Below are 27,993 nucleotides of genomic sequence, written 5' to 3'. Positions count from 1 at the left end.
CAAAGTGTCTCACACTTCATTTAATCTGAAGAATATTACAGGCTCTCTGTCTTCAGATATAAATTATTTATAACGTTACAGAACAAACAGCGAATTCAACAATTTAAAAACTAAGTAAGTCTACACGGTGTTAATTTCTGACAGCAGTCTTCCCGATCTGGTTTTTTCTTCAAAAAGTCACCCCTGCCCTCATTTCAGTAGACGTGCACCATGCCGTAGAGGAATGTCCAGAACAGGACGTAGGTGAAGAGGCCTCCGATGAGGCCTCCTGTAAAGAGAGGTCTTCGTGATTTAAAATATTTGTTCCACCTCCTTCCCGCCTTGAGAATTAGGAGCAGGGAGAGCAGGATGGAGGCAAGCAGGTAGAAGATAAAGCCGTAGAGGCCGGTGAGACCGAGGATGCCGGCCGTGGCCCCCGACAGCGCTGACACTGAGGTGCGGCAGTAATCCAGGACCGCGGCGTTGCCTCGCACAGCTGCCTCGCTGATGAACGGCGGCCCTTCCCGCTTGGCCACCACCGCTGCCATCGCATCTGCCGGTTCAACCTCTGCCTTCTTGACGACGCGGAGCTGTGGAGAAAACCAAGTTACAAGCGGCGCCAGAAGCTTCGCGAATTGGGTTCACCCCGCCCCCTCCCCGGGGGGGGGCTTCCGAAACCCAGCACTTCTCGGATCTTCAAAAGACGCCAAGAAACCTGAGAGCTTGGGCCATCCGGGGGTCGGCACAATGTGCGCATTCCCTGGCTAGGCTTTCCCAGTTACCTGGAACGCGGGGACAGACAGTCACTTGGCTTTCCCTCACACAGGAAGCAATAGACAGTCCAGCAACGCCATCTTTCCGTGAAGGCAGCTGGGAGGGCTCAAAACTCGCATGCGCAAATCCTTCGACCCGCCCTTCCTCCCCTATGCTCCGCCCTTTCTTGCTTCTTTACGCGCGCAACGAGACTTCCGAAAGCCGAACAGCGCTCCGACCGCTGATTGGCTAAAGATTTATTAAGTATTCATGAGGGGGCGGGCCAAACCGGGATGCCTTTGTTAACTAGCGAGGGCGCGGTCGCGGTCGCGGGGATTCTTGCTGCGGGATTCTTCGAGCGGTAGTTGCTTGCCAGATTGGGATCGAGATGTCCTACATCCCGGGTCAGCCGGTCACCGCCGTGGTGGTGAGTGTACTCGCGCGGGCTCCCTCTCGTCTTTGCTTGCAGAGCGGTAAACTGACACAAAAACAGGTTGACAAAGCGTCGAACCCAGGGCTCCTGCGTGCAAACCGGTGGCCAGAGCCCTGATCTTCTCTCCTGGAGCAGTGCTGTAGCCTCGTCTACCCTCGAAACAGAGGGCTAGGACCCAAGAGTCTACCGAGACCCTCTCAGGGGCCAGACCCAGTGTACTGTCGCTGCCGGGTGGATTCCTCCCAGGCGGCCGCGGCCGGGAGGACGGAGAAAGGCCTCGGCTGCGTAAGTCTGGGAAAGAGCCCCCGACCCGGGCCTCTGTGTCCCCAGCTGGGTAGCTGCGGGGGGCGGGCGCCAGCCCCGGCGTCTGTGAGGCGCAGCCTCTGGAATGAGGAAGCGCTTCCTCCGCTCCAGCCGCCGCCACCGCCCGTCGGAGAGAGATTTGGGGGATAGAGCTGCCCGCGCCTGCGGTAGAAGCCCCTTATCCCTTACCGTTCAGCCTCTTCCCAGGGACCCAACCGTTGCTGGGTCCACAGCGAATATGCGTACAACTGGCCTGATCCTTGTCTGAACTTTGCCTTTTACCCCAGGCCTTGGGGCAAAGTTCAAGTCCCGCGCCCCACACTTGAGGCCAGAGTACCTCTTTAGGAGTGAGCCCAGGCTTATAGCCACTTTCTTGGTTTGTCTTGGGTGTAGGGTGCTTTCAGCATAGGCAAAGGGAGACTGGGATAGTAGACCTAGATGCCAGTGACACAGCCTGATGGGACTTGGAGGCCAGCCTTGTGGGAAAGGTGGTGAAACTGAGTCGATTCATAAAAATGACGCCAGATTCATAAAAGAAGCCCTCGGGATGGTCCCAGATCTCCAGCCCAGATCCACAGAGGTTTCAGAAAATGAGAAGAAATGACTGCCTGGCAGGCAGTGGGTTAAGTGAAAGTCCCAGCCCTGGAGCCACAGGGACTGAAGGTGGCATCTCAGATGGGTGTGCTAGTCAGGAGGGCGGGAGCAAAATAACCACTGATAAAGGTGGCATGTGAGAAGAGTTTAGAGCCTCACCAGTTCAGGCTTGAGCTAGAAGGAAACACTGCAGGACCAGCTGACAGCCGTTCTAAATTTCACCCTGCCTGCACCAGACTGGCTTTTCTAGATCCCTCTAGAAGGGTGTAGGTTTGCTCCTTAGCTGCAAAAAAGGCGCCAGTGAGCACCACCTTGCTACCTGAGTTCTCCCAGCAAGTCAGTGACTGGGCGTCTTTTCTGACCTCGGGGGTGGGTGTGCCTGTGTGTGTTGGAGCAGGCCTGGAGCTCACTCACATCTTTGGGCAGAGGCCCCAGGTGAGTGGGCCTCAGGCATTGTGCTTCCTGCCCCTCCTCCTTCACATAAATGGCCCACCTTAGGTCTATCTCAAAGCTGTAGGACCCAAACCCTCCAATTCCTTTACCAGGAGCCTGCCTAACCATGGTGGGTGGGGTCTGGCCTCTCACCGTCTTGTACTGGGGATAGGGTGGGGGAAATTACCTCCCCAGTCTGTCCTTCTCCCCTGTAGTTAACATTTTCAGTGTTATGGCCATTTTGGCCCCTCCTCTGAACTCTGGCTCCACGGGTCTCCCTTCTGGACACCTATGCAGATAGCTGCCGGCACTCCAACTCCACATGGGCCTCCCCTTGGGTCCCCATCTGATGGCTGTGTTCAGTCAGGCCAGGTGCCTGGGTGCTTGATTCCTTGCCTCCATGAGCAGTCTCCAAGTCTGTGGATCTCAGTTTCTAAGTAGCTCATGTCCTCTGGAATCCCCATCCCACTTCTGTGATATCCATTCCCCTGCTAACTACCAGCATGGCTGTTGCAGCACCAAACCTGACCATGCCTTTTGCCCTACTCCCCAACTCTCTTGAGTTCCGGTGGGCTCAGTGTCAAAGGCAGGCACCTTACTACCCATCATCCCCTCAAGACCTGGTGCAAACGATCTCTCCTTTGTGAAGCCTTTTCATATTCAGATCAAGTTGACTTTTGCTGTTTTCCTCTTCAGGTTAAAACTTTGAGCTTCTGAGGTGATCTAGTCTGGCTCCCAGCATTTGGTGACTAGAGCATTTACCTGCTGAGGGCTCTGAAAGGCGCCCAGCACAATTGGGGACCTAAGTCCCTGAGTGTGATGGGAGAGTCCTAGGATATGCTAAACATTGCACAAGAGCAGGGTCTGGGACTTCAGGAGATCCCCCTCCGCAATCTAGGTTGAGTCCCTGGGGCCTGCATCCCATAGCCTTCCTGATGCCTCAGCCTCAGACTTTCAACCCATCTCACCTCCCAGTTCTGCATCCTGCATGGTGTACACTGGTCTCAAGAACATGGATCCATAGCACCTTTAAGCTTTTGTTCTGCTTCCCTTGGTCAGCAGACCTTCTCCCTTCTGTGCAAGTTTGATCTTTTTCCGAGTGCCTCCTGTCATGCCTCGTGACTGGGCTGCCTCAGCAATTACCTGCCTCAGCAAGAGATCTACATCTTTTCAGGGCCTGGCCCCTCCTGCCCTGTGTAGTCCTTCCTGGAAAAGGCGGACTTCCCATCCATAGAAGCTACAGGACAGTAGCTCTTGGGCTAGGAGGGGCTCAGACCACATCTTGACCAAGGCTGAGGAATAGGGGAAAGGTTGAGGGCGGAGGGCTATGCAGTATGTAGGTCCATGTGGCCAAGTTTTGAGTTCCAACGTGCGCGCCCGCCCCCACCTTCCCAGGCTGATGACCAGCTGGATTCCTGCAGAGGGTCCTGCGGCCCGCCCCTTGGGCATAGCTCGAGCTGGCCCAGCAGCTGGGGCTGCTGTTGGGGACACAGACCAGATTCATTCTCCACTCACCCACCTAGCTCAACTTGCTTTTTTTCTTTGCCAGCAAAGAGTTGAAATTCACAAGCTTCGACAAGGAGAGAACTTAATTCTGGGCTTCAGCATTGGAGGTGGAATTGACCAGGATCCCTCTCAGAATCCTTTCTCTGAAGACAAGACAGATAAGGTGAGGGGGTTAGGGTCCTGTACCTCGTGTAGGGCACAGACGGCTGAGATGGTGAGTCCTTGCTTCCTGAGCCTTCTGGAAGGCACAGGGCTCATTCTCTCAGACAATCCTAAGAGGGTCCATGAAATGATCAATGGGAATAAGTAGGGCTGGGGGTAAGGAGTGTTCCTCTGAGGCCTAGTACGTCTTGATCAGACAGCCTAGGAGGAGGAGGAGGCAGCCATTAGCATGAACTGGAGCACCTCTGGGGCAGTCACTCTTCCCCCTGGTTGTCTCTGCACAGCCTGTACCAGCTGGATATACTAGGGGTTGAGGTGCTGGGCACAGAGACAGAGGGGTAGCTGGGAGTATACCGTGCTGAGTTCCGCTGTCCAGCAATCACAGGGTTTAACCTGGGCTTCCTTTCTCCAGGGAATTTATGTCACACGGGTGTCTGAAGGAGGCCCGGCTGAAATTGCTGGGCTGCAGATTGGAGACAAGATCATGCAGGTAACAAGTGTCTCAAAGGAAGAAAGCAAAGTTTGGCCAAGAGGGGTTGAAGTACTTGGGGTTAAGGGGCAGGCCTAGCCTTGCAGTGGGGAGGGACTCACCAAAGCTGTTTTTTGAAACCATGCTGGTATTGCCCCAGAGGAAGCTGGCGCTCTCCTGTGAGCATTGGCTCTGGTACAGGGTTTGGGATATCAGCTTGGGGGCCTGCTTAGGTGTCCCCGGTCCCCCTCCCCACCAAGAGCCCTCTGCTTCCAGATCTGGGAGGTGAAGGAGCTGAGGTGGGCTATGTTCTCTCCCTGGGCTAGGTGAATGGCTGGGACATGACCATGGTCACACACGACCAAGCCCGGAAGCGGCTCACCAAGCGCTCAGAAGAGGTTGTGCGTCTGCTGGTGACACGACAGTCGCTGCAGAAGGCGGTGCAGCAGTCCATGCTGTCTTAGCACCCGGCCATGGTCCCAACTCGTGCCTGCCACCTGTTTGTACAGTGACCCCACTTCCACACTCTGTCTGCTGCTCCTCCTGGTTTCTGCTGCGTGCTGGGTCCCACATCAGAAGGGCAGAGCTGATCCCAGAGGCTTGAGCCAGCTGCCTTCTGTTCCCACTCCCAGGCCAAGGCTCTGGGACCCTCTCTCCCCCTTGGACACTGAGGATTGGAAACAGGGGCCTGGAGCTGAGTGATAGCTGGTCTGTACTGACCACAGGCTCAGCCCCCAGACCCTATTGCCTGGCTGCTGCAGAGTCCAGGCTCGCAGGAAACACTACTTTCTCAGAGTTGCCAAAGCTGGGGAATGCCAGGTGGGGCCAGCTTTTCCCGATTCACCCCTGGCCACAGGGCTTGGCCCAGCCCTCATGTCACCTCTGAGGTGCCTATGTCCCACACTTCACCCACCATGTTGCCTGGTGGGGGCTGGACCCGCACACTGCCAGAGGCACTATGAAGGTTCACCTGGATGGAAACGAGCAGGTTCCCATTCCCCGCCCTGAGGGGTGCTGGTCTCCCCAGGGTTTGCCCGCTTATAGGATTTAAATGAGGCTCAAGGCTGACATTTCTGGGCAGCTCTCAGGATTGCCACTTTTCTTTGTGCCTGTCAGTTTAACTTTTGTATTTTTTTAAATTACAACTTTGATACAAATCATTTTTATCTTAATACTTGGAGATGCCAATTCTTTTGAAGTTAGCTTGCTAATTCACATCTGGGAGCAGCTACTCTTAGCACATAAATAAGCCTTACTTTACTGTGGAAATGGGCAGTGTGATGCTGCCCCACACCTGACATCTTGTGCCCAATAAACAAAATGCTGGAATTTGTAGAAGTCTTTTGAGGCCTGGGGTAATGGTACTTGGGAGGTGGACTTGGGATGAATGCTTTGGTTTTAAGGATGTTGGCCTGTCCTCTGCTGCTGTGGGACAAAGCCCAACTCAAAGCATGTGGCTGTAGGGGCTGGAGTGTTGCTCAGGTAGAGTGCTTGCCTAGCGAATGTGAGGCCCTGGGTTCCACCTCACCACTGCACAAAAAAAGAAGCCTCAGTGGAAACCCAGTGTCCTTGGCAAGGGCCTATTTATCTGAGAGCACCTTCACTGCAATCGGGGTGGAGAGTGTCTGGAGTGCGTTTTTTTTTGAGTGTTGCTGTGAAGCACCGAAGTGTTCCTAACTTCCCTTGTGTAACTCAGCTTCAGCTGCTACCTGAGAGGGGCCTCCCGCGGCCACATGGGTTCATGGGAAAAGCACCTAAGAGTTTTAAGGATGCCCTGAGCCACAGTCAGGGACATGGTTCCAGGTGTTTTCAGGGGCCAAAAGCTAGTCAGACGGTGAGGCAGAAAGCACATGGCCTTCTGTCCACCAGTTTGGGGAAGAAAATGCCACTTCTGGACCTACCTAGCACTGCCAAAGCAGATTTGTAAAGAAAAGTCCAGAATTTGAAATCTTTCATTTTTAAAGTCTAGTGCCCAGTAACACACATTATAAAAATAACTTGATGGCTGAAATCAAACAGGTCTGTGGGCTTAAGGCTGCAATCTCTCCCCTAGAGAAAGCACCTTAAATTCCTTGGTAGTTGTTACAGCAGGACCTTTTCTGTTCCTCCTTCCAGTGCCCTTAAATATTCCAACCTGTTCACATCTATGGTTTGAGCAGCTCCTGTGCCTTGGTACTGGCAGATCTACCTGGCCCTGAACGGGCAGGCGTCTTGTACTATCCAGCAGGGGCTTCCCCTGATGAAGCGGAGGCTCAGCATACAGACACCTGGGGTCAATGAACTCCACAGCCCCATGCTTGCCTTCACAGGAGAGCAAAGGTGGCTCCTAAGCCCCAAGGACTTGGTTCTGAAGGCCAGCATACCTGCTTTCTGCATCCAGCAAATGCTCAGAGTATGCAGAAAAGCCAAGTTTTGCAAAAGGATACAGGCCCCTTGCATTGGTCTTGAATAAAAAAAGAGTGGATTGATAAGCTCAAGGCATTTATAAGGCACATCCTGGGTCCGTCTCCTCCTGCTGTAGGATAACAGCTTGGGGTGGGAGGGAAGGAGCTTTGAGACTAGGGTTGGGTCCATAAGCATTGTGTTCAGGGGATCTCAAGTTTTCTGGGGTTCCTCTATAACCAAAAAGTTGGAATCTCATGTAGGGGTCTGGAGAAAGAAAGGGAAGGGGCCTGCCCTCCCTTCCAGGGGAGCTACTCTCACCACTTGGCAGGACTAACAGGCCTGTAAGGCACAGACTGGTAGAGGGTGTGTCCTGCTCTCCAGGTGCTGGGTTAGGAACAGGGGCACTCAGATGAGGCCCTATCTGTCTCTCAGAATGTGGAGGTAGGATAGAAGGCAAAAGAGAGTAAGCCGTTTCCAAAACATCCCTCCAAAAACTGAAAGGGGTTAGTGTGGTATCTGACTATGGTAAAGATCCAGAGGGCACTGGGTGTGAGACTAGTCAGAACCATCTTACAGGGACTCAGGAATAGTCTTTACCAGGCCCTGTTACTGCAGTCATGGAAGTGGAGTTACGTAGAATGAGCAGGTGTCTGGAATGTGGCTTTCAGAGGATGGACTGCAAGGCCTAACCCCGAAGTCCTTGACTCTCCACTACTGGCACCTTTGAGTCCATCGGCACAGCAAGGCACCCTTGTTCTTTCCTGATTGCAAGGTCAGCCTTTCAAGTTGCTCCCAGAAACACTGGTTGTTTGAGGCAAGGCCTTCGGTTGCAGGCTCAGCATCAGATTCTGCCTGGGATGGCTGTCAGGACCTGTGTATGCTGCCTGAAGGCTTAAAGGAAAGAGAGATGGTGCATCAAGATGCAAGAGGGCCAGGTGCCCTGCCCATGAGGCCTGGCAGGACTGAGACCTCTGGGGAGGTTGGGAGGGGCTGCCTGAGGTCCTGCTTTAGTCTCGGAGCACAGTCAGGTGTCTCTCCCAGAAGGAGGATCCTCTGTGGCCCAGAAGGAGGATCCTCTGTGGCCCAGGAGGGGCCCAGCAAAGGCAGGTTGGTTGCATTTAAGGCATTTGGCCCTGAGCGAGACAGCGCTTCTCTGTTGGCACACTGAACCAGCCTGCATCCCAGCCACTTCTCTGGTCTTTGTGGGGTGCAGCCTTCCCCAACCAGAGCCACAGCCCCAGCTGTTTACACCGAGTCTCTGGGTGCTAGTTCAGCTGGTCGTACCCTGGTTTCTTTCTGTACAAACAGAAGTGCTGGATGAAGAAGACAACATCGAAGAAGATGCTGAAGATGCCTAGGCCAAACTTGGTTGGGTCTCCGAAGATCAATGTCCACTGGTCTGTTAACAGCCAGAGGGACAGAATTCAGTTTTAGAGAGCAGCTCCTGAGGCAACTGGAGCATGTGGGACTGGGGACTGGGGTCGGGGTTGGGGAGGTTGGGGATCCCCATCCACCCAGGAAATGCACCTCTTCTAGCTGCAGGAGCCCCCAGGAAGTCTCTTTTTGGGGTTAGGATCAGCTTAGATTCTTAGGTTGCCTGACTTGGGCTGGAGGGAGACCCAGGATGCCTGGCCTGACCCTGGGCCCCCACTCACTGGGCAGGGGGGCAGCCCTCTGGCTGACTCACCATTATTGTAGGACTGGAGGAACATCTGGAGGAGACTGAAGCTACCCCCTGTGAAGTCCAGGAACACACCACCAATACTCCAGCCCTCGGTGCTTTTGTAGTAAAAGTTCATGTAGGCCTGGGCCAGACAGACAGATGGAAGGCTGTGAGGGGGCTGGGTGGCTGCCTCTTGTGCCTTGTGACCACCACTCCAAACAAGGGCAGCTCTGATTCCTCCCACTCATGTGCTTGGGCCTCAGTTCCAAAGGACACTGTGACCTTTGGGCTCCAACAACGCCTCAGCCGAGAGAATATTTGGGTGTCCTGGGATCTCAACTTCATGCATGGCAAGCAAAGCTGCCTCCTCCCACCCTGGCACCTCTCAACTCCAGTCTGTGTGAGGGGTACTGCCCTGCCCTGCCCAACTTCTCCACCCTCCCTGGCGGGCAATGCCCTATCCTGGGTTCCCACTGACTGATTCTTCCTTTCACCTCCAATGAAGCTGTCCTCAGACTCAGCCTGGACTCTGTACTGTGCTTAAGAACACAGTCTGGGAGCCAGACTTGCTCATGTGAATCCCGGCTCCATCTCTGGAACTGTGTTACTGTGGGCAAGTCTGAGTTTTCCTCACCTTAATGTCCCCATCTGGAGAGTGTACCCAACTTTCACTTCAGCCATGATAGGACTCCAGGGCCTCCTCCTTGGCTTCCCAGATCTAGGGGTCTGCTCGGACACTCTCCTCTTTCTACTACTTTGGTCCTACAGCTGCTTTCCTCCAGATCTATTGTGCCCTCTGGGTTTCTGTCTGGCTCCATCTGTCTTCCTATTACCTGGGAGGGAGGGCTTGGCCTCTGGTGAGATTCAGGTCCACATCCTTGTCCTCTCCCACCCACTTGCATATTTGCTGCTACCTCTCCAGGCCCAGCCAATTCCAGTATCTCCCACTGGGGTGCCTGCCTCCCAGGTTCCCAGCCCCAAGGTGTCCCACATACAGGGATGGAGGCCACTTCCCCAGAGACTCTCCGCTCCCCAGAATCCCAACGCTTCTGGAACCAACCCTAGGTTCCCAGCTTCAACATTCTCAGTGCTGCTCAGGCAGCTGGACTCCTGCGTAAGCTGCCTGGCCTGCAGGGCTGTTGAACCAAGTGCTGACTCCCTCAGGCTCTAGCCCTATTCCTGGCCAGTGCTCTCCTTTCTGAGCTTATGGGACACAAAGCTCCCTGTGCAAGCAAAACATACACCCTCTGAAGGGTTCTCGCTCAGAGATGAGTTAAATGTGGTCCTAGATTTGCAGGAAGTATGCAATTGGCAGCCAGTTCATACCAGCCCCTGGCTTGGGCCATTATGCCTGTGGGGTAAGATGTGTTTGACTCTTAAGTCTCCAGACCTGGACAGGAGCACTAGGATTCATGGGAAGGTGCTGATGGACAACCGGGGAGAACATTTCTCCCTAGAAGGTGGCTGCGGGGCTCAGGTTCCTTCTGCTTACTCTTTTCTGATTCTCCCACTGCCACCGTGGTATTGAGGGGCAGTCAAAGGTAGACCTACCCAACCTGACTTGGGAGCGTTGAGGTCTGAGAGCCTCCACCAACTTCCTATGTGAGCGGGGCTCTGCCAGTCTGGGCTCACCAGCTCCACTGCAGCTTTCCACCCTCATCTCCTTGCCCTAGCAAGAGCTGGCCCAAGGGAGACCCCAGGGTCAGTACCTCTCACCTTCTCTCATGCTGCCAGCTGTATGGAAATGCAGGAAGGCCCTGAAGTACCTGTGGGAAGTACTTGATCAGCGTGACAGCGAGCTTGATGTAGGAGAAGCAGAAGAGAAACTGCAGCCATGTGGTTGCCCCGACTGCAGCTACAATCATGGTGATGATTGCGAAGAGCCATGCGAGCACCAGGAAGCCGATGGCAGGCCATGACACACGCTGGCTGCCTCGCTGAGGATGAGATGGAGAGGGGCAGGGTTGCAGATGGGCCAGAGGCTGCTGCAAGGTCTCAGGAGGGAATGGCCACAGATGGACTGGGTGGGTGTGGAAGAAGGGGTTTGGGGAGGGCTGAAGGGGAGATTTGGCCTTGACACAGCCTGTGTGGCCCGAACTTGGGCTGCTATGTCCAAGGAAAGGCAGGGTTGGGGACAGATCCTTGGGCTCCATCTGGATCATGGAATGAGTGGGTAAGGTGCCAGGCCTCTCCTGCCCTCAGCACCAACCCCATCTCTTTTACTATCAGGGCCTCTTGCTCTGTCCATCTTGGATTCTCTGGCTCCCATCTACTTTCTAGTCCCACTTTGCAGAGCTGGGGGCTTCTAGAACTTATTCTGAAGGAGCTCAGGTTGCCAGGGACATAAGATCCAACACTGGAGGCCAAGTGAAAGGATAGGGTGTGGGCTGGGGATTTAGCTCAGTGGTTCCGCCGTCTGCCTCACAAGCACAAGGACCCAAGTTCAATCCCCAGTACCCAAAAACAAAAACAAAAACGAAAGGATGGAGTGAGAGGGTCTCTGGATTTTGTCCACCACACCAACCTTTCTTCAGACATGGCTCCAAAGTGGGCCTCCTTCACTAAAGCATCAGAACAAAGGTAGGAAGACCTAGAAGGTTCACAAAGGTGGAAGCCACACAGCCCCCTCTGGCCTTAGAGAACATGAAGGGAACTCCCTGAGGGAGTGGCACAACCACAGGGGAGGAAAAGCAAAACTGTTGCCTTAGGGGTCTCCCTATGGAGACTCTGATGGTCCCCTAGCATCAAGCCTGAGTCCAGGCTCCTCCTGACCTCTCTCAGCAGGTGGCTCCCCCACCGGTACCCTGACCCTGACCCTGACCAGCCCCATCTGCTCACATTTCCTCCCAAATGCTGCTTGGCCTCCACAATTCTGTTCCTGACCCCTTCCTGTTTACCACAGGAATGTCCCCCCCTTGGACTACAGGTGTCATTTTCCTGACACTTTCTCTCTTCCACCTCTAAGGCTTGGTCCTGGCCTCCACTCGGCTCCATGGCTGTGTGTCCCCCTCCACACAGCTCTCAGCCTGCCTCTCTCTGTCCCTCACTTCAGACTTGGGGGGCGGTTTGAGGGCTTGGGTTGAGGGGGTATTCCTTGTGTCCACCCAGCTCAGGCCTAGGTCATGGCCTAGGCCTGGGAAGCAGATGCTGAATGAATGAAAATGTCTTTTCTGAGGAGTCTGAGTCTTAGGTGGAATGGCAGGTGGCAGTGGTGGGTGGCATGAGGGTTGGGTCGGGGCGGGTGTTGGCTCAGGCAGTCCTAAGTGGGCTAGGCTCAGGTCTCATTCCTTACCTCATAGAGGCAGCACTGTATGATGACAATCACGGTGAGGACAACTGCGTGCAGGCTGAAGAAGACGTCATTATATTCCACCGGGTTCACACCGTTGGGGTACTTGAGGAGAAACTGTTCCTGTTAGGGGTGGGGAGAAGCTGGGAGGTGAGGGGCAGCCTGGCTGTCTAGTGGTCTGGGTGGCTGTGTGTGGGGGGCAGTGTCATACCTGGATGTAGGGCACCCATAGGAGGCCAATGTTGAACACACTGTAGGCCGCGAAGCCCATCAAGTTCAGGGCCAAGAAATCGAAGCTCAGACCAACAACACTGCAGGGGGCAGAGAGGATGAAGCAGGGCAGGGGTGAGGCCTGGGACCACTGCAGTGGGAAGGGACAGAGCTCCTGGCACACAAGGGAAGGAGGGCTCTGCTGGTCACAAGGACAGCACTGTCTTTAGGTCCCTCTCCATACCACAGTTGATGCCACCCAACCCATCTTCCTGAGAGCAGGTTCTTGCCTTTCCTCCCTTGCTCCTGAGATTTCTCCTGCTCCTCCAGTCCTGGACTGGGAGGTATGGAGGCCTCCTGCAGAGAGGCAGCATCTCCCTCCCTGACTCTCTGCTAAGAAGCCCACATGGCTAGGGTGACTGCAAGAGTTTGTGTCCTTGCTTCACAAAGATGTGACTCCAGGCCTACACTCACTTTTTCTAAAATCACAGTGGAAGTGCTTTGTCTCCAGGGCTGCAGGTGTATGCTGTGACACTTGATCTGTAGGGCTGAGGAGACTCTGGTGGCCTTTTTCCTACCCAGCCAGTCTTGGCTTAGCTGAGAAGTCTCATGTTGCTGTTTTCCTAGAATGGGCTGGACTGGGCAAGGGACCAAATGCCCAGCCCTGGAGGTCCTACCTAGGCTCTTAGATAGAGCTTTCCCATCAGAACAGCTTTCCTGCAAGGGCAGTCAAAGGAAAGAGGAGAGTGCATCTGCTACCTGCTGCCCCACTAAGGCACCCATTCTTACCTTTTCCTTCTCCAGTTCTTGATCACCTGAGGATAGAAGGAGATGGACCAGGCCATAAAATAGATCCAGCCAATCACTTGGTTTATGATGCTAATGATGTTGCTTCGGATCACAAAGAAGAGTATCCTTGAGCTAGAAGGGGATTTGGGGATGGGATGAACTGAGGCCCCACTTCTGCGCCCAGTGCAACCTCCCTTTCCATCATTTAATTCCACATAGGTGGGAGCAGAGGCCCAACTACCTGGTCTGGTTGGAATGATTTCTATGCAGATAAATGGTCACTTGTCCAACATTTTGAGATGTTACTTGAAAAGAGGACTCTGTCACTCCAGGAGGCACTACAACCTGTTAGGAAGACTGAATTCAATCTGAGGCCACATACAGTTGTTGAAGGCCCCACCAAGAGTCTGGCTCCAGACTGTGAACAAGGCAACAGAGAGAGGCACACAGCCCACAAGCCTCTAAGAGCTCACTAACCAGAGGCAGAAATGCTGGTTTGCCCAGCCAACTCAAATCCCAGCACAGCCTGTGTGAGACTTTCTGAGCAGAACCGTAGCCTAGTCCTTGGGTCCTCCCCCTGGCTAATCTCTGGGGGAAGGTGGGATGGCTTTCTTTCTCTCACTAGCTATATCATCTCAGGCAAGTTATTCAATGTCTGACCTCAGTCTGCTCATCTGTAAACAAGAATAACACAAGTGTTACCTTACAAGGTTACTATGAATGACACGATCTCTATAAATCTTACAGTGCAGAGCCTGGCACACGGCAAGCTGAGAATACGTCCTACCACAGCTGTACAATGACAACGATGTTACTTCTATTTCCATCATTACTAGGTTCCCTGACATCCATGAAAGATGTGTGCCTCTCGCCCTGCCTGCCTGCCAAGTGACAAAGCAGAGGAGGTGCAAATACCAAACACTTGGCAAAGAGAATGGTTTCATTCACATTCATCCCAATCTTTATCAAAATCCCTGCTGGAGCTGGAGCTGGAGCTGGAGCTCAGTGGTAGAGTGCTGCTTGCCTAGCATGTGAGAGGCCCTGGGTTCCATCCCCAGTACAGGAAAAAAAAAAAGAAAAACAAATTCATCTCTCTAGGAAAGTGGGCCTGGAGCCCTGCCTGCAGCATCTGATTTCCCAATCTTTCCTCCTGATACTTTCAAATTCCCCCAGAACAGCAGGGAGTGGGACTGTATCTTTACTGAACCAAACTGTCTCCTAGTCTTCAATCTGTTTGCTCCCTATATAATACCCTGGGTCCCACCCTCAACCTACATTGCAGGTCCTTGAGGATGGGAGTTATTAAGCAGCACTCCTTCTTATAGAGGATCCCTGCGGCACCGCCTTTTTGGTCTTAGGACCAGAAATCAGGGGCTTTGGCAGAACAGTGGAAATGGGGCAAGTAGCTGCCACAAAGCCTCATTCAATTTCTGGTGTGTGCCCTGTGAGCCACAGTGTGACGACGGTACTGCTTTTGGCTCTTTTATCTTCCTATCACCTTACGTTTTCCTCTTTTTAACAGTTTCCTTGTAATGTTTACACATCTGTCAGTATCTAGTAAATCCATTTGGAGGTAGGCAGGGAGAAACTGGTCAATCAGAAATCCACCAAAACAAGGCAGAATGAAATAATAACAGCCCCTTCCTTTTACTGAATGCTCTCTACCTGCCAGGTATCATCCCATACATTTTATTCTTGATATTATTGTTTTTAATCTCCATGGTGTGATCAGGTAGAAGTTATAAATTCTATGTTTACAAATGAGGAAACTGTTATGTCAGGCTGAAGTATTTTATCCAAGTTCACTGGCCAGGCTCCTAGACCAGGTTCTAACCAGTGGCTTCTGATGTTATGTTAGGGGACAGGAGAGGTTAGAGCTGGATGGAGTAGAGCTGGTAAGGTAGCAGCCTGACAGGTGGGTTCAGGTGCCTATGAAGTTATCTTATATAAACAGTTTGACTGTTTAAACTCTTCAATGAAATTGAAAGGGAAGCAATACTCCCAAATTCATTCCTGGAACCAAGCATCACCTTGATCCCCAAAGCAGAGAAAGACCCAACTGAAAAAGAGAACTACAGACCAATCTCACTAATGAACATAGATGCAAAAATCCTTAATAAGATACTGGCAAACAGAATGCAGAAGATCATCAAGAAGATCATACACACTGATCAAGTGGGATTCATCCCAGGGATGCAGGGATGGTTCAATATATGAAAATCAATTAATGTAATACACTATATCAATAGGGCCAAGGACAAAAACCATATGATTATCTCCATAGATGCAGAAAAAGCATTTGACAAAATCCAACATGCATTTATGATAAAAACCCTACAAAAAATTGGAATAGATGGTGTCTACCTCAAACTGATAGAAGCCATCTATGAAAAACCAACAGCCAATATCATACTAAATGGTCAAAAACTGAAATCCTTCACACTAAAATCAGGAACAAGACAAGGATGTCCACTATCACCACTCTTGTTCAATATAGTTCTGGAAACATTAGCCACGACAATTAGACAAGAGAAAGAAATAAAAGGAATAAAGATAGGTAATGAAGAAGTCAAATTGTCATTATTTGCAGATGACATGATACTCTATATAGAAGACCCCAAGAACTCCACCAAAAGTCTTCTAGACTTAATAACCAAGTTCAGTCAAGTAGCTGGTTACAAGGTCAACACACAAAAATCAATAGCTTTCCTCTACACCAATGACACACTCACTGAGAGAGAAATAGGGCAAATAATTCCTTTCATAATAGCATCCAAAAAACTGAAATACCTAGGAATCATCCTAACGAAAGAAATCAAAGACCTCTTTCTGAAAACTGGCATTCTGAAAAGAGAGATTGAAGATGGTATCAGAAAATGGACAGACATCTCCTGCTCCTGGGTAGGATTAATATAGTGAAAAATGGCCATACTTCCAAAACTGCTATATAGATTTAATGCAATTCCAATTGAGATCCCAGCAGCATACTTCATAGACCTTGAGAAAACAATTCAAAAATGCATCTGGAGCAAGAAGAGACCCAGAATAGCAAAAGCAATTCTAGGTAACAGAGACATGGCAGGGGGTATCACAATCCCCAACCTGCAACTCTACTACAAAGCTACTGTGATAAAAATAGCATGGTACTGGCAAAGAAACAGACTTGAGGGCCAGTGGAACAGATCAGAAGATGCAGAAACAACGCCAGACACACTCAGCCATCTCAACTTCGACAAAGGAGCCAAACCCCCTCACTGGAGGAAAGATAGCCTCTTTAATAAATGGTGCTGGAAAAATTGGGCTTCAACTTGCCAAAGATTAAAACTAGACCTATATCTCTCACCATGCACTAAACTAAAATCAAAATGGATTAAAGATCTAAATATTAAAATAGAAACTCTGAACCAGTTGGAACAGAGGTTAGGTAGAACCCTTGAAGACATTGGTATAGGAAAAGATTTTATGAACAAAACCTCAGTTGCCCGTGAACTAGCACAAACAATCAACAAATGGGATCTCTTCTTATTAAAAAGCTTCTGCACAACAAGAGAAACCACCAGCAGTGTGAAGAGACAACCCACAATGTGGGAAAAAAATCTTCACCTGTTCTTCCTCAGACAAAGGTCTACTATCTCGAATCTATAAAGAACTTAAAAAGATCAGACCTCCCAAATTTAAAGACCCAATCCAAAAATTGGCATCTGAAATGAACAGACATTTCTCAGACAAAGAAGTAGCAATAGCAAATAAATACATGAAAAAATGTTCAACATCACTGGTCATTCGAGAGATGCAAATGAAAACAATGCTGAGATTCCACTTCACTCCAGAAAGAATGGCTGCTATCATGAAATCAACCAATAACAAATGCTGGCGGGGCTGTGGGGAAAGAGGAACCCTGCTCCACTGCTGGTGGGAGTGTAGACTGGTGCAACCACTGTGGAAATCAGTATGGAGATACCTCAAAGAACTAGGACTGGAAGTCCCATTTGACCCCGCTATTCCACTGCTGGGGATCTTCCCCAAAGAATTAAAAGAATCATACCACAGTTATATATGTGCACCCATGTTCATAGCAGCGCAGTTTGTAATAGCTAAAACTTGGAAACAGCCCAAATGCCCATCAACTGGAGACTGGATAAAGAAAATGTGGCTTTTTTATAAAATGGAGTACTATTCAGCCATCAAAAATGAGAAATTAGAGACATTTATAGCTAAGTGGATGCACATTGAGGCAATGCTCTTAAGTGAAATAAACAGGACACACAGTGTAAATACCAAATAGTTTCTCTGGTGTGAGAAACTGAAAGTGTAAATAAGGACTAAAGGTTTAATAGGTAATGTGAAATAGGAAGAAAAGGGGCAAAGGAGAAGGAAGTGGGAGGGGTAGGGGAAAGGATAGAAGGGAATGGGATTAATATGAGAAAATGGAAAAATAGGAACAAAATCTTTGTAAATAGGGAGGACTGGAGGGGTTGAAGGGAGGGCTGGGCAAGGGTGAAAACTAAGAACCAAGAGAGACTATGTAAAGGTGCAAATTTCCAATGATGAATGTCATTATATTGTATACCTAACATGTACCAATGATTAGAATGAATAATCGATAATGTAAAATAGGAAGAAAAGGTCCAAAGGGGTAGGGGTAGTGGGAGGGGCAGGGGAAAGGATAGAAGGGAAAGGAAAAAATGCTGAGAAATGGAAAAAATGGAAATAAAGTCTTTGTAAATAGGGAAGGGTGGAGGGCGTGAAGGGAGGGCTAGGAATGGGGAAAAAATAAGAACCAAGATGCATTATATAAAGGTACAATTCCCAATGAGAAATGTAATTGTGTTGTATACCTACAATGTACCAATAAAAGAATTTAATACAAAAAAATAAAAAATAAAAAATAAAGTTTGACTCCCACTGTTAATCTTTTACACATCACAGCTTGATGAAATAACCATAGACTGAATGCATCTAGTTCCCAGATGAAGAAACAAACATTTCCAACACCCAAGAAGCCCTCTTCCACCCCTCTCGTCTCTCGACTAACCCTAAGGGCAACTGCTACCCTGACACCACAGATTCACTGTATAGTCCAGAGGGTTTTTTTTTGGTACCAGGAATTGAACTTAGGGCCTCGAGCTTGTCAGGCAGGCACTGTGCTGCTGAGCTACATCCCTGGCCAGTCCAGGATTTTTGGTGGCAGGCTTTTTTTTGCTTGGCATGTTTGAGTTTCACTTGGTTTTAGAAGATGATACTCTTACTTAGATGTTTGGCTCCAAACTAATGGATCAGCACCTGTTCCTCTCAGTCTGTGATCTCTGAATAAAGCAGACCTGAGGGCTACCTGCTAGACCTGCTGTTAGAACCGGAGGCCCTTCCTGTACTGCACACTGGCTTTGTATCCTGGGCAGAGGGGAAGCTGTGAGACATGGCACTAACACTATATGGTGCTCATAGGAGCCAGGGGAGAGGTCCACCTCTCATACAGGGTCCCTCTGGTGGGACTAAAGCCCTCTCTCACTAATGCAGTTTGTCAGATCACAGATTCCCAAACCCCTTCCTTCCTTCACTCCCTCCCTCCCTCCTGCCTTCCTTTTCTTTTTTTTCTAGTGCTGGGGATCAATGCAGAGGCCTGCGTGTATGCTAGGCAAGTGCTCTACCACTAGCCTATACCCTAGCCATGCTGATTCCCAAACTCTTCAGTCTGATCATGTTTCATGGCTGTTTGCTTGCTGTGGAGCTCAGGGCTGGTTTGCAGTCCATCTCCATAACCACCGAGGGCCTCAGGATGTGCCTCAGTCATTGGGCTCATCCCTGCATGGCTTTCTTGCTGTGCCTCTCCCAGATTTATTATAACTGACAAATACATTGGATATATTTACAGTGCACAATGTGATATTTTTTTTGGTACCGGGGAATGAACTCAGGACCTTGCCCTTGCGAGGCAGGTGGCTGCACCACTGAGCTAAATCCCCAGCCCCGTGATATTCTGATATATGTATTTGTTGCAGTATGATTAAATCAAGCTAATTAACATACTCTTAATGAGTCCAATCCCTCACAGCTCTATCATTTTTTTTTTTTCGGTACTGAACTTGAACTTGGGACTCTGCAATCTGCCAGGCAGGTGCAGTGCCACTGAGCTACATCCCTGGCCCCCATCACTTTTTGTGTGTGTGTGGTAGGAACATTTAAGATCTACTCTCTTAGTAATTTTCAAGTACAGTGACATGTCCCTCAACAATGGGATGCACTCTGAGGAATGTGCCATTAGGTGATTTCACAATATTGTGAACATCCTGAAGTGTATGTACACAAACTAAGATGGCTATAACATCACTAGACGGTATCACTTATGGGACCACTGATTTAAATGCAAACCTTAGAAACTATTCATCCTGACTTTTCTTTTTTTTGTTTTGTATTTGTACTGAGGATCAAATCTAGAGATTCTTACCACTAAGCTACATCTCCAGCCCTTTTAATTTTTTTAAATTTTGAGACAAGGTCTTGCTAAATTGCACTGGTGGCCTCAAACTTCCAATTCTGCTTCAGCCTGGGATTACAAGCATGTACCTGGCTTTTTAAAACCAGAATTTTCCCTGAGTTGCTGCCTCCTTGTTGATGTTTTTTATCTAGCTGTATGACAACTGGCTCACATCCTTGAGAAGGTGGAAGCAGGGTATATGAAAATTGATAAATGCATAAAGTTATGAGTAATTATCACTACTATACCAGGCAGTATTATGGTACTCTGACTGGTTTTTGTAAATGACACCCAACCAATGGTGTCTCAGAACAGTGGTTCATAAAATTTAACATGGCTCTCAATCATCTGGGAACTTTGCTAACAAGATGACTTTGAATCAGTAGGTCTGGAATGGGGCCTCAGAATCTGTGTTTCTAAACTTTTTTTTTTTGGTGGTGGTGATGCTGGGGATGGAACCCATAACCAGGGCTAGGTAAGTGTTCTACCACTTGGTATTCCCCTGCTCCTAAAGTGTTAAGCAAGGCCAAGGCTGCTAGTCCATGAATTCTATTGAGTAGAAATGCCTTAGAAACCATCACATTCTTTACTTGGGAGGCTGCGGCAGGAGGACTGATGCAAATTTGAGCAGCCTGGCCTACATAGTGAGTTCAAGACCAGTCTGAACTACAGTGGGAGATCCTGTCTCAAAAAACAAAACAAAACAACTACATTCTCAAAACTACTTTTCCTACAGGCTTCTTACTATTACCTTCTTAATTCAAACTACATGGCATAAAATGCTTATCCTCAAAGAGACGAACAAAGCCTAAATCACAAATTTCTAAAATGATAGAACAGAGGAAGCCACAAAGTTTTGTTACCTAGCATTTCCCTACCCATCAGTTAAGATTCATTACTTACTTCATCAGGGAGCTCAAGGATAGTATTATTTTTTGACTGAAATGTGATTTCAAAAGTGAACACCAAGGTTGCATTTAATGGCTCCCTGTGGAAGACAAGAGTCTGATTATTGCTGAGAAGTGGAACACGACAAGATCTAAACCAAGCCTCTGGATTTCACATGGGGCCTTCATTCCTCTAGCTTCAAGAATAGGAAATGCTGTATGCTCAACCCTGAAGGGTGAAGAGGAAGAAGAATCCTTGCTCTTTAGGCGTTTTCTGACTTTTATTAGGAGATTAGGTAAGGGGGTGGGAACATGAAAAGGCAGCACACAGACTGACAAATGAGGCAGCTGGAGGTGGACAGGCTCTCCCAGAGAGGGTCAAGTCTGAGCAGGTCTTGGAGCGAAGGTCAGAATTTGACTAAAGGAGATGAGGGCTTTCTGGGAGTAGCCCATGGGGCCTCACATCTGGGCTTAGAAGCTTGAGTTAATTTAGAGGATACCAGGAAGCCACTCAAGGGTTCTGGAGAGGGGAGAGTTGAGGCAAAAGGACTTGGGCAATTGACAAAAGTGTGGCTATGCAGAGATGGAAGGAACTGGGAATGGAATGGCTTCTCTGTAGCTGGGGCTAGTGCCAATGCTCTTTCTATGGTCTGTTGTATAGCTACAAGGCAAGGGTTACATTTGAAATATGAACAGACTGGGCTGGGGTTAGCTCTGACACAGCTGTAAGGCCTGTCTTAAGTAGGGCTGAAGATAGAATAGAGCCTGTGAACTTACCCAAGGGTGATGCTGACGTTGGCCGAGCTGCCATTTTCCAGCTTTACAACAGGAGGAACAGTGAGGCTGACAGTTGACTCTGGAAGGACCCAAGTCAATGACATGAGTCATCAGATCAGAGTTCAGACCATGATGAGAAACGGGCATAAAACCCCTGGCATCTGAATTCCTAAGTTCTGACTCACTGGTCATCCAACTTTCTAGGTGAAGAGAGGAAGGGGCTTGAGGCTCCTGAGGGGACAGGATACCTGGGCTTCATCTATACTCTTATCCCATGTGAGACAGAGACAGAGGGTGAACAGGCCAGAGCAGCAAGCATTGGAGCTTCCTCCTCTACCGGCTTTGAGGGCCTCCAAGTTACTCACAGATCATTTGAGAACCTTGGAGCCTAAAAATGATCAAAGGAATTCAAGGCACCATCTAGAACTGTAAACAATGGACTGAAACCACCTCTTCAGATGGACACCACAGGGGTCTCCTCTGTTCATTGGGACAAAATGGTGAAGAACTGGTCCAGCATCTTCCTCCCTTCTCAGATCTGCATGAAGTACAGCTCACACATTTCTAAAGAGCCTCTTGGCCTCCCTTACTGATCCAGCTCATCCCATGGGTGGATCCTTAAATATCGCCTTCCTGAGGCTGAGCATATGCTGGGGACTAGAGAATAATGAAGAATGCCATTGTTTCACCATCAAAGATTTCCTCTTGGGATTAAGGTGTTAACTCAGGATAAGGTAGCTAAATAGGCCTCCAGGAAGAAAGAGGAAGCAGGTTTGTTTGGGTCTTAGAAAACTATCTAGGTGGGGGGACTGGCTAGGGCAATGATGGTGAGCCTTTCAGAACTTTCAATGGTACAAACAGCCCACTGCAACATGGGTGCCATAGGTTCACCACCACTGGGCTAGGGTGTAGCTCAGTGGTAGAGCACGTGGGTAGTATGCACAGGGCCCTGTGTTCCTGTGTTCAATCCCCGGGTAGGGGAGGAGATGACCATCATCTTGGGAGGTAAAATACCCCAAAGCACCTTAGTCGCAGAACATAACTAACCTACCTCTTTGAGCTTTATCTGTATTCTTTGGGCACCTCCTCATACTCTGCACTCCTAGTTGTACTTAAAGCCTTGTGCTACATCTGCTCATCTTGTCTTCCCTGCCTCACCACCTTCAGGGATATGCACAGCCTAGGGGTCAAATCACAATCATGAATCTAGACTGGGATGGGAAAGGGCACCCATGTGGGGATACAGGTGCTCAACTTTGATGATGAAGATGGTCCTTGTAGGAGTAAAGATTCCAGGTAGGGTCCAGGTATCCTCTGCTCAGACCCCTCCAAGGCAGTAGACGAAGAACTGACAGCTGGAATTTTGGATAATTAGGTTGGCAGGGAACTTCAGTAACCTAATCAACCTCCAATGTTGATTCCCTTTCTCAGTCCTCCTACCCGGGAGCCCTTCTTCCTCTGCCTGGACACCTCCAGGGCCCTCACCCAGCCACAGACTTGTACTCTGGGGGCCAGCACTGCCACCTGGAACCTCTCAGACCACATATGAGCTGCCTTCTTTGTCCTAGCCTGGCAAGCATGAATGCAGATGGAGGTTATCCTGAGCCTGCAATTCCCTGGACTGAGACTTCCATTGTCCATGGTTTCCAGTCCCTTCTTGAGTGGCTGGGTCTCTCAGAGCAGGATATCCCCACCCTGGCCCTTGCAGAGGCCAAGCTGCTCAGAGTGGGCCGAGTCCTCCTTTAACTAGAGGCAGCTTTGGCCACTCTGCCCTTTGTTTTTCATGCTCACGACTCTGATATCAATTGGAGGCTTTGTGCTGGGCTTGCCCTTCTGGGATAGTGCAGGACTTCCTGTCCCTGCCTGTTAAATTTTACTAGAGCTCAGAACCACACCTGATAAGCAAGATCCAGAACAAGCCACTGCTCAGGACAGGGACACTGAAAGTGATGCCAGGCAGCCACTCATACCTCTGGGTCGCTAGGCTCTGTTGGGATGGTGGTCAGGGTGTTTAGATCTCCCACAGTCCCTGGATGTTAAAGGAGAAGGGTGGAACTCTCAGGGCACCAGATTAGAGGCTATTTCCCCCTCAGCACCACAGAAGACAGCAGTGCGAAGCAGCTGTCATACTGGGCTCTGAAAGTCACACAGTTCCATACTGGCTCTGACGTTCCCTAGCTGTGTGGTCACTGAGTGAAGCACTTAACCTCTTTGAGCTTACATTTTTTTCACCTGTAAAATGGGGAAAATAAGAACTGTCTCATGGGGTCACTGGGAAGATTTGTGGGACATTGTGTTTGTGACATGCTTTCCACATGGTCTGAGAGTGCTAAATCACTGTCGGTTACTATTTTTATCATCCAAATCATTACAAATTTAACTGCAGGACTTTTTTGGCCCAAGACAGGAGGCAGTTTAGAAGCTCACATCATATCCTGAGAAAGCACATTTTAAAGTTTAGTCTGGGGTGGTAGCCTCTGTAAACTATATCAGAATTACCAAATGAGTTATGGTAAGACCACCCCAAGTTTCCTTTAATGAGTTTTTAAAAAAAAACTAATACTCACTGGCATTTTCCCCAGTCTGTATCCACCCCATGCTAGCCACTCTGCCATGTTAATTCCCATTTTGTAATTATTGCAACAGGGAGTAGGTAATTTTATTCCTACTTTACACACAAGGAAACTGAAATTTCCAAGAGGGAAGGTGTCTTGTCCACATAGCTCAAAAATAGTGGATGCAGGATTCAAACTCAGGCCTGTCTAGTCCAAAGCCCAAGTTCTTGCCATCAGATAGCACTGCCTTAGATTCCCCCAAAAGTCAGAGACAAAAAACTTTAGAGGCCAATGATGTCATCAGTATCCTTAATGATCATTCCCCAAAGCAAAGAGCAGACACATCTGAATGACATTAGAAATCCAGTCACTTGATTTTATGTTAGCTTCTATTAATCTTTCATAATGGAATTCAGGAAAGGAGGCAATCATATAAGGGAGTGGAGATCCTATGTAAGTCCCAGCTTTGTTACTTTCTAGTTCTGTGAATTTGGGGAGGCCCCGGCCTGTTTCCCCTCCACTTAACTAGAGTTGTAGCAGCTGGATTGTTTTTGTTCTTTGGGTAAGTCATTAGCACAACTAAAGAAGTGTAAATGTGTTTGCCCACGGATGTGCACACAACCATGTGCATACAACTCTCCTTTTTTTTTTGGTACCCTGGCTCGAACTCAGGTCCTTGTGCTTGTGAGGCAAGCGGCCGAACCACTGAGCTAAATCCCCAGCCCCATACAACCCTCTCTTGCACACAGACTCAGAGTTTATTCCCAGAGAGCATGGCCCAGCAGGAGAGTGAGACTCTGGCATCCCTACTGAGAAACCCTGGGCCCCATAGACAGAAGGAATTTTCCTCTCTCAGAAATTGCTTACCCACATTTGTGACTACAAAGTAACATGACTCATATTTAACAAACCTGGAAGAGCTGGTCGGATGCCTACTGTTTTCTCAGAGATTCAAGAGGCAAGATAATTAAAATGGTGCAGCCAGACTATACATGATTCTTGGGAAATGTGTGCAGGATTTTTATTGTTTGTACCAGGTTCATTTGAACTCTTTAGTCAGAGATTTTAAAATGTATTTGTTTTTTAACAACAGATAAGCTAATGATCAAAATACTGTAATGGGTGTGGCACTCCTTTTGAGTGCTAAACAAAGCTCTTCATAGAAGAAATTCCAGAAATGTTTTGGGTAGTGGGAGAGTTGTTGGAATGACTCAGGATATGGTGGGACATGAACCCCATTCTCCGTGTGCCTCCCCACCAGCCCTGCTGGGGTGTGGCACCCTGTTCCTCTGCACTCCTCTAAGGTAGGTTTTCTTCTCTTACAAGGTGGCTACCTCATCCACTTCCCCAGTGTCTCCTAGGACCCACAGCTCTTTCGGTGATTTCTATAGGGCAGAAACATAAGCCATTCTTTACAGATATTATCTTGGCTTGCTGGTGCTCCAAAGGAGGACAAGTTATACAGTCTGATACTAAGAACCAACTGTTGACTCTGGTCATATGGAAAAAGTAACAGGGACCCCAGGGCAGAGAAGGCCAATTATTTGTGGGATCATCAGGCTCTTTGTAAAGCTCCTGGAACCCAGACTTGGGTCTGGTCCAGCACCCCTGGGTGAGGTGCAGGCAGACATTTGGCCTAGACAGTACTGAACCCTCGGTTACTCACTCTAACAGCCACCATTTCCTTTTTTACAAAGTTGATGATCCGTTTTAAAACTTACCACATCTCTCTATGAGCTTCAGAGGAAAAAGGATAAACACAAGCAGCCAATTTCTTATCATGTTCCCTGATTTCTCCGAACTAGGAGGAAAAACAAACAGCAAGAGAACTTCATGTTAAGGCTGAATCAGCTCAGCTCCAGGTGGACAGTGTGCCACCTGGAACCATGGCAACTGGACAGCTCATAAAGAACTTTCACTTCACATTTCTGACTGCTTGGCTTTTGCATCACATCCTTAGAGAAGGGAACCCAGAGAGGACTTGTCTTTCTTTGATACACAGGGAAACTGGCTCAGAGCAGCTAAGCAGGTTGTGTAAAGCCACTCTGAGGAAGTAAACCCAGACTTGAAATTTTCCCTCCTCAACTGCTTCTTGCAACTTGGTTAACAGAGAGAATGAAGATTTACTGGCTTAGTAAAACTTTGTTTTCACCCAAACTAGCTCTTCTCTCATTCCACAAAAACATGTGGACTGAGAAACTCAAACACTTGGTCAGCAAAAGTCTCCCAGCCCCAAAGGCTGAGACACCCTGGAGGAAAGACTCTAGGAAAGATAGATGCTGACAGATAAATTGATTAAAATTCTTCAAAACATAAGCTTGATGATCATATACAACTAGTAGCCTGTAAAACCTACAGTATCAAAACAGCATCTCAGACAGTGAGTTCTGTCTGGTGTGGCTTTCTTCCCAATTAAGATCTATCTTCCAGGCCTCATTCAGATGTCACCAGTTTCAAGAGCCTCTCCCATCACCACAGTCCCCTTCTGGGACGAATCTGGAGTGAGGGATCTCCTGCAGCAGCTCCCCTCTGCCAGGTATCTGTTAGTGCTGACCTCTGTCCCACCACTGGGAACTCCTGAAGAGGTAACACAGATGTGGAAAGGGGTGTGTGCTCTGGAGACAGACTATGCAGGTTCAAACCTGAGTTCCCCCATTTATTAGTTGTGTGACTTTTTATTGTGACCCCCTCAATTTCCTTATGGGGAAACAGATGGTAGTAACTACCTCATAAATGAGATGAAATATAAAGCATGCATTCTCAAAAGGGCTAAACTTGGTTTTGGGGGATGTGAAAAAACCCCTTAAAATATTACAATAGTTTACTCTTAAGTGAAATAAATCAGACACACATGTTTAAAAACTGCATTGTCTCTCTGGTGTGAGAAACTAGAAGTATAAATAAGGACCAAAATGTATAAAAGATACGGGGAAATGGGAAGAAAATATTCAAATGAAAAGGGGAACAAGGGAGTGGGATGGGTAAAAGAAAGAAAGGACAAGAAAAAAAAAAGGAAACAAAGCCTTTAAGGGGAGGAATACGGGTTGAAGGGAGGGCAGGGGAATGGGAAAAAAAGAAGTAAGATATATATCATGTACAAGTACAAATTTCCTATGATGAAAGTTATTATGTATATCTAAAATGTACCAATAAAATAAAAAAAGAAAAAAATTACAATGGTTTTAGCTCTCAAACCATTATACATAAGCAATAAAGGCTATAATACATAATCAAATACAATTTATCACCAGCATTAAAATCTCAAGAGGAGATGGGTTGAGGAGGGTAAAAAAGGTTGAAAAATACTGTATGATACAATGTGATTATTAGTGGTGCCAAGTGGCCTTGGCAAGCTCTCACAAAGCACAGTTATTTTCCTCAATCTTATTGAAAGGGTAGGGTCCAGGTGTTCTCCCTTCCTCCAGTCTGGGAACCCCAGAGGGCGGCGGGGGGCACAGGGGTGTTTCTTTTCCTGCCTAGTGTTCCGGAGCCCAGCATCGGATAAGTCAACAGTGGCTCCAGGAATGGTCCTCTCTGAGAATCGCCTGTCTCATGCAATCCGCATGCTCCCCAATTCAGATTTAGGCGGCAGCTGACAGGAGGCGGGAAGGGGATCGAACTACACTGGAACACAGTTACCCACACCACCCTGACAACCAGGTGACTGCCTCCGCGCACCCCAATCCGGGCGCTTTAAACCGGGGGCTGTGCAGGGGTAGGAGATGGAACCCAAGCGCGGGTGAGGGGACCTGTAGCCGCTGCAGGTTGCCCAAGCGATATGCCGAGTCAGTCTCTGGGCCTCAGAGGTCCGCCTGGGAAACGCGGAGAGGCTGTCTAGGCCCTGCCGGCTCTCACCTGAGATCTTCCCAGGATTCGGGGACCGACCTCACGAGACGAAGCAACTCCGCGCCAGGTACCTATTCGGAGTGTACCTGGTTTCCCCGGGCTGGGTTGACTTTGTGTGAGGGCGGGCCAGCTGTCACCTGACTCGAGTCATCTGACTCGTGGAGACCAGATCTCTGCGGGAGGTGCTCTAGCAGTTGTAGTTTTCTCGAGTCTTAACCAGAAAGAGCTGGGTAGTTTGGGGGAACCGCAGAGAGGCGCAGGCACCTTGGCAGAGATGCGAGCTCCAGGGTGAAGGGAAATCAAACCATTCCTAGGGTCACAAAGGCTCTCTGAGCCTTCATAGCTTCTGTCTCGGCGAGCGAGAATCAGACTCAGCTCCACTGTCCTGGAACTTCTGCCTGAAGGGGCGGGGCCTCTAGGTCCCGCCTTCTGCCGCCTTTTTACCTATCGCTGGGGCTCGCCGCGAGGTCCTCAGCCAATGGGAAG

The 27,993-nt window shown here is 49.1% G+C and overlaps 3 protein-coding genes across 6 annotated transcripts; 1 reads left to right on the top strand and 2 right to left on the bottom strand.

Moving 5' to 3' along the window:
* Nucleotides 1–5: 5 nt before the first annotated feature.
* On the bottom strand, nt 6–527 carry Emc6 (ER membrane protein complex subunit 6). Its single transcript, XM_087191662.1, has one exon. The coding sequence runs from the start codon at nt 525–527 to the stop codon at nt 195–197; it is 333 nt and encodes a 110-aa protein (XP_087047788.1). The 3' UTR covers nt 6–194.
* Nucleotides 6–27,898, bottom strand: Ctns (cystinosin, lysosomal cystine transporter). Of its 4 annotated transcripts, none has more exons than XM_087191657.1 (14): nt 27,517–27,705; nt 25,383–25,462; nt 21,107–21,185; nt 20,346–20,430; nt 13,209–13,312; nt 12,968–13,099; nt 12,180–12,279; nt 11,972–12,091; nt 10,446–10,616; nt 8,704–8,821; nt 8,301–8,415; nt 1,658–7,907; nt 762–1,210; nt 6–569 (listed from the first exon to the last, which is right to left on the bottom strand). In XM_087191657.1, the coding sequence occupies exons 2-12, from the start codon at nt 25,441–25,443 to the stop codon at nt 7,790–7,792; spliced, it is 1,203 nt and encodes a 400-aa protein (XP_087047783.1). In that variant the 5' UTR covers nt 25,444–25,462; nt 27,517–27,705; the 3' UTR covers nt 6–569; nt 762–1,210; nt 1,658–7,789. The 4 variants fall into 4 exon arrangements, with proteins under 4 accessions (XP_087047783.1, XP_087047784.1, XP_021094166.1 ...); XM_087191658.1 differs by having other exon boundaries at nt 4,014–7,907; XM_021238507.2 differs by lacking the exon at nt 27,517–27,705 and adding an exon at nt 27,772–27,898 and having other exon boundaries at nt 762–7,907.
* Tax1bp3 (Tax1 binding protein 3) lies at nt 1,015–5,960 on the top strand. The gene is made up of 4 exons (XM_004857218.4): nt 1,015–1,159; nt 4,044–4,163; nt 4,575–4,652; nt 4,958–5,960. The coding sequence occupies exons 1-4, from the start codon at nt 1,121–1,123 to the stop codon at nt 5,093–5,095; spliced, it is 375 nt and encodes a 124-aa protein (XP_004857275.1). The 5' UTR covers nt 1,015–1,120; the 3' UTR covers nt 5,096–5,960.
* Nucleotides 27,899–27,993: the final 95 nt, after the last annotated feature.

This window comes from Heterocephalus glaber, unplaced genomic scaffold (genome assembly GCF_053883595.1).
Source record: "Heterocephalus glaber isolate CG9 unplaced genomic scaffold, H.glaber_assembly_v1.0 deba00001564, whole genome shotgun sequence".
NCBI lineage: Eukaryota > Metazoa > Chordata > Mammalia > Rodentia > Bathyergidae > Heterocephalus > Heterocephalus glaber.
Note: the sequence above shows the minus strand (reverse complement) of the source record. Positions and strands in the feature narration are given on the sequence as shown.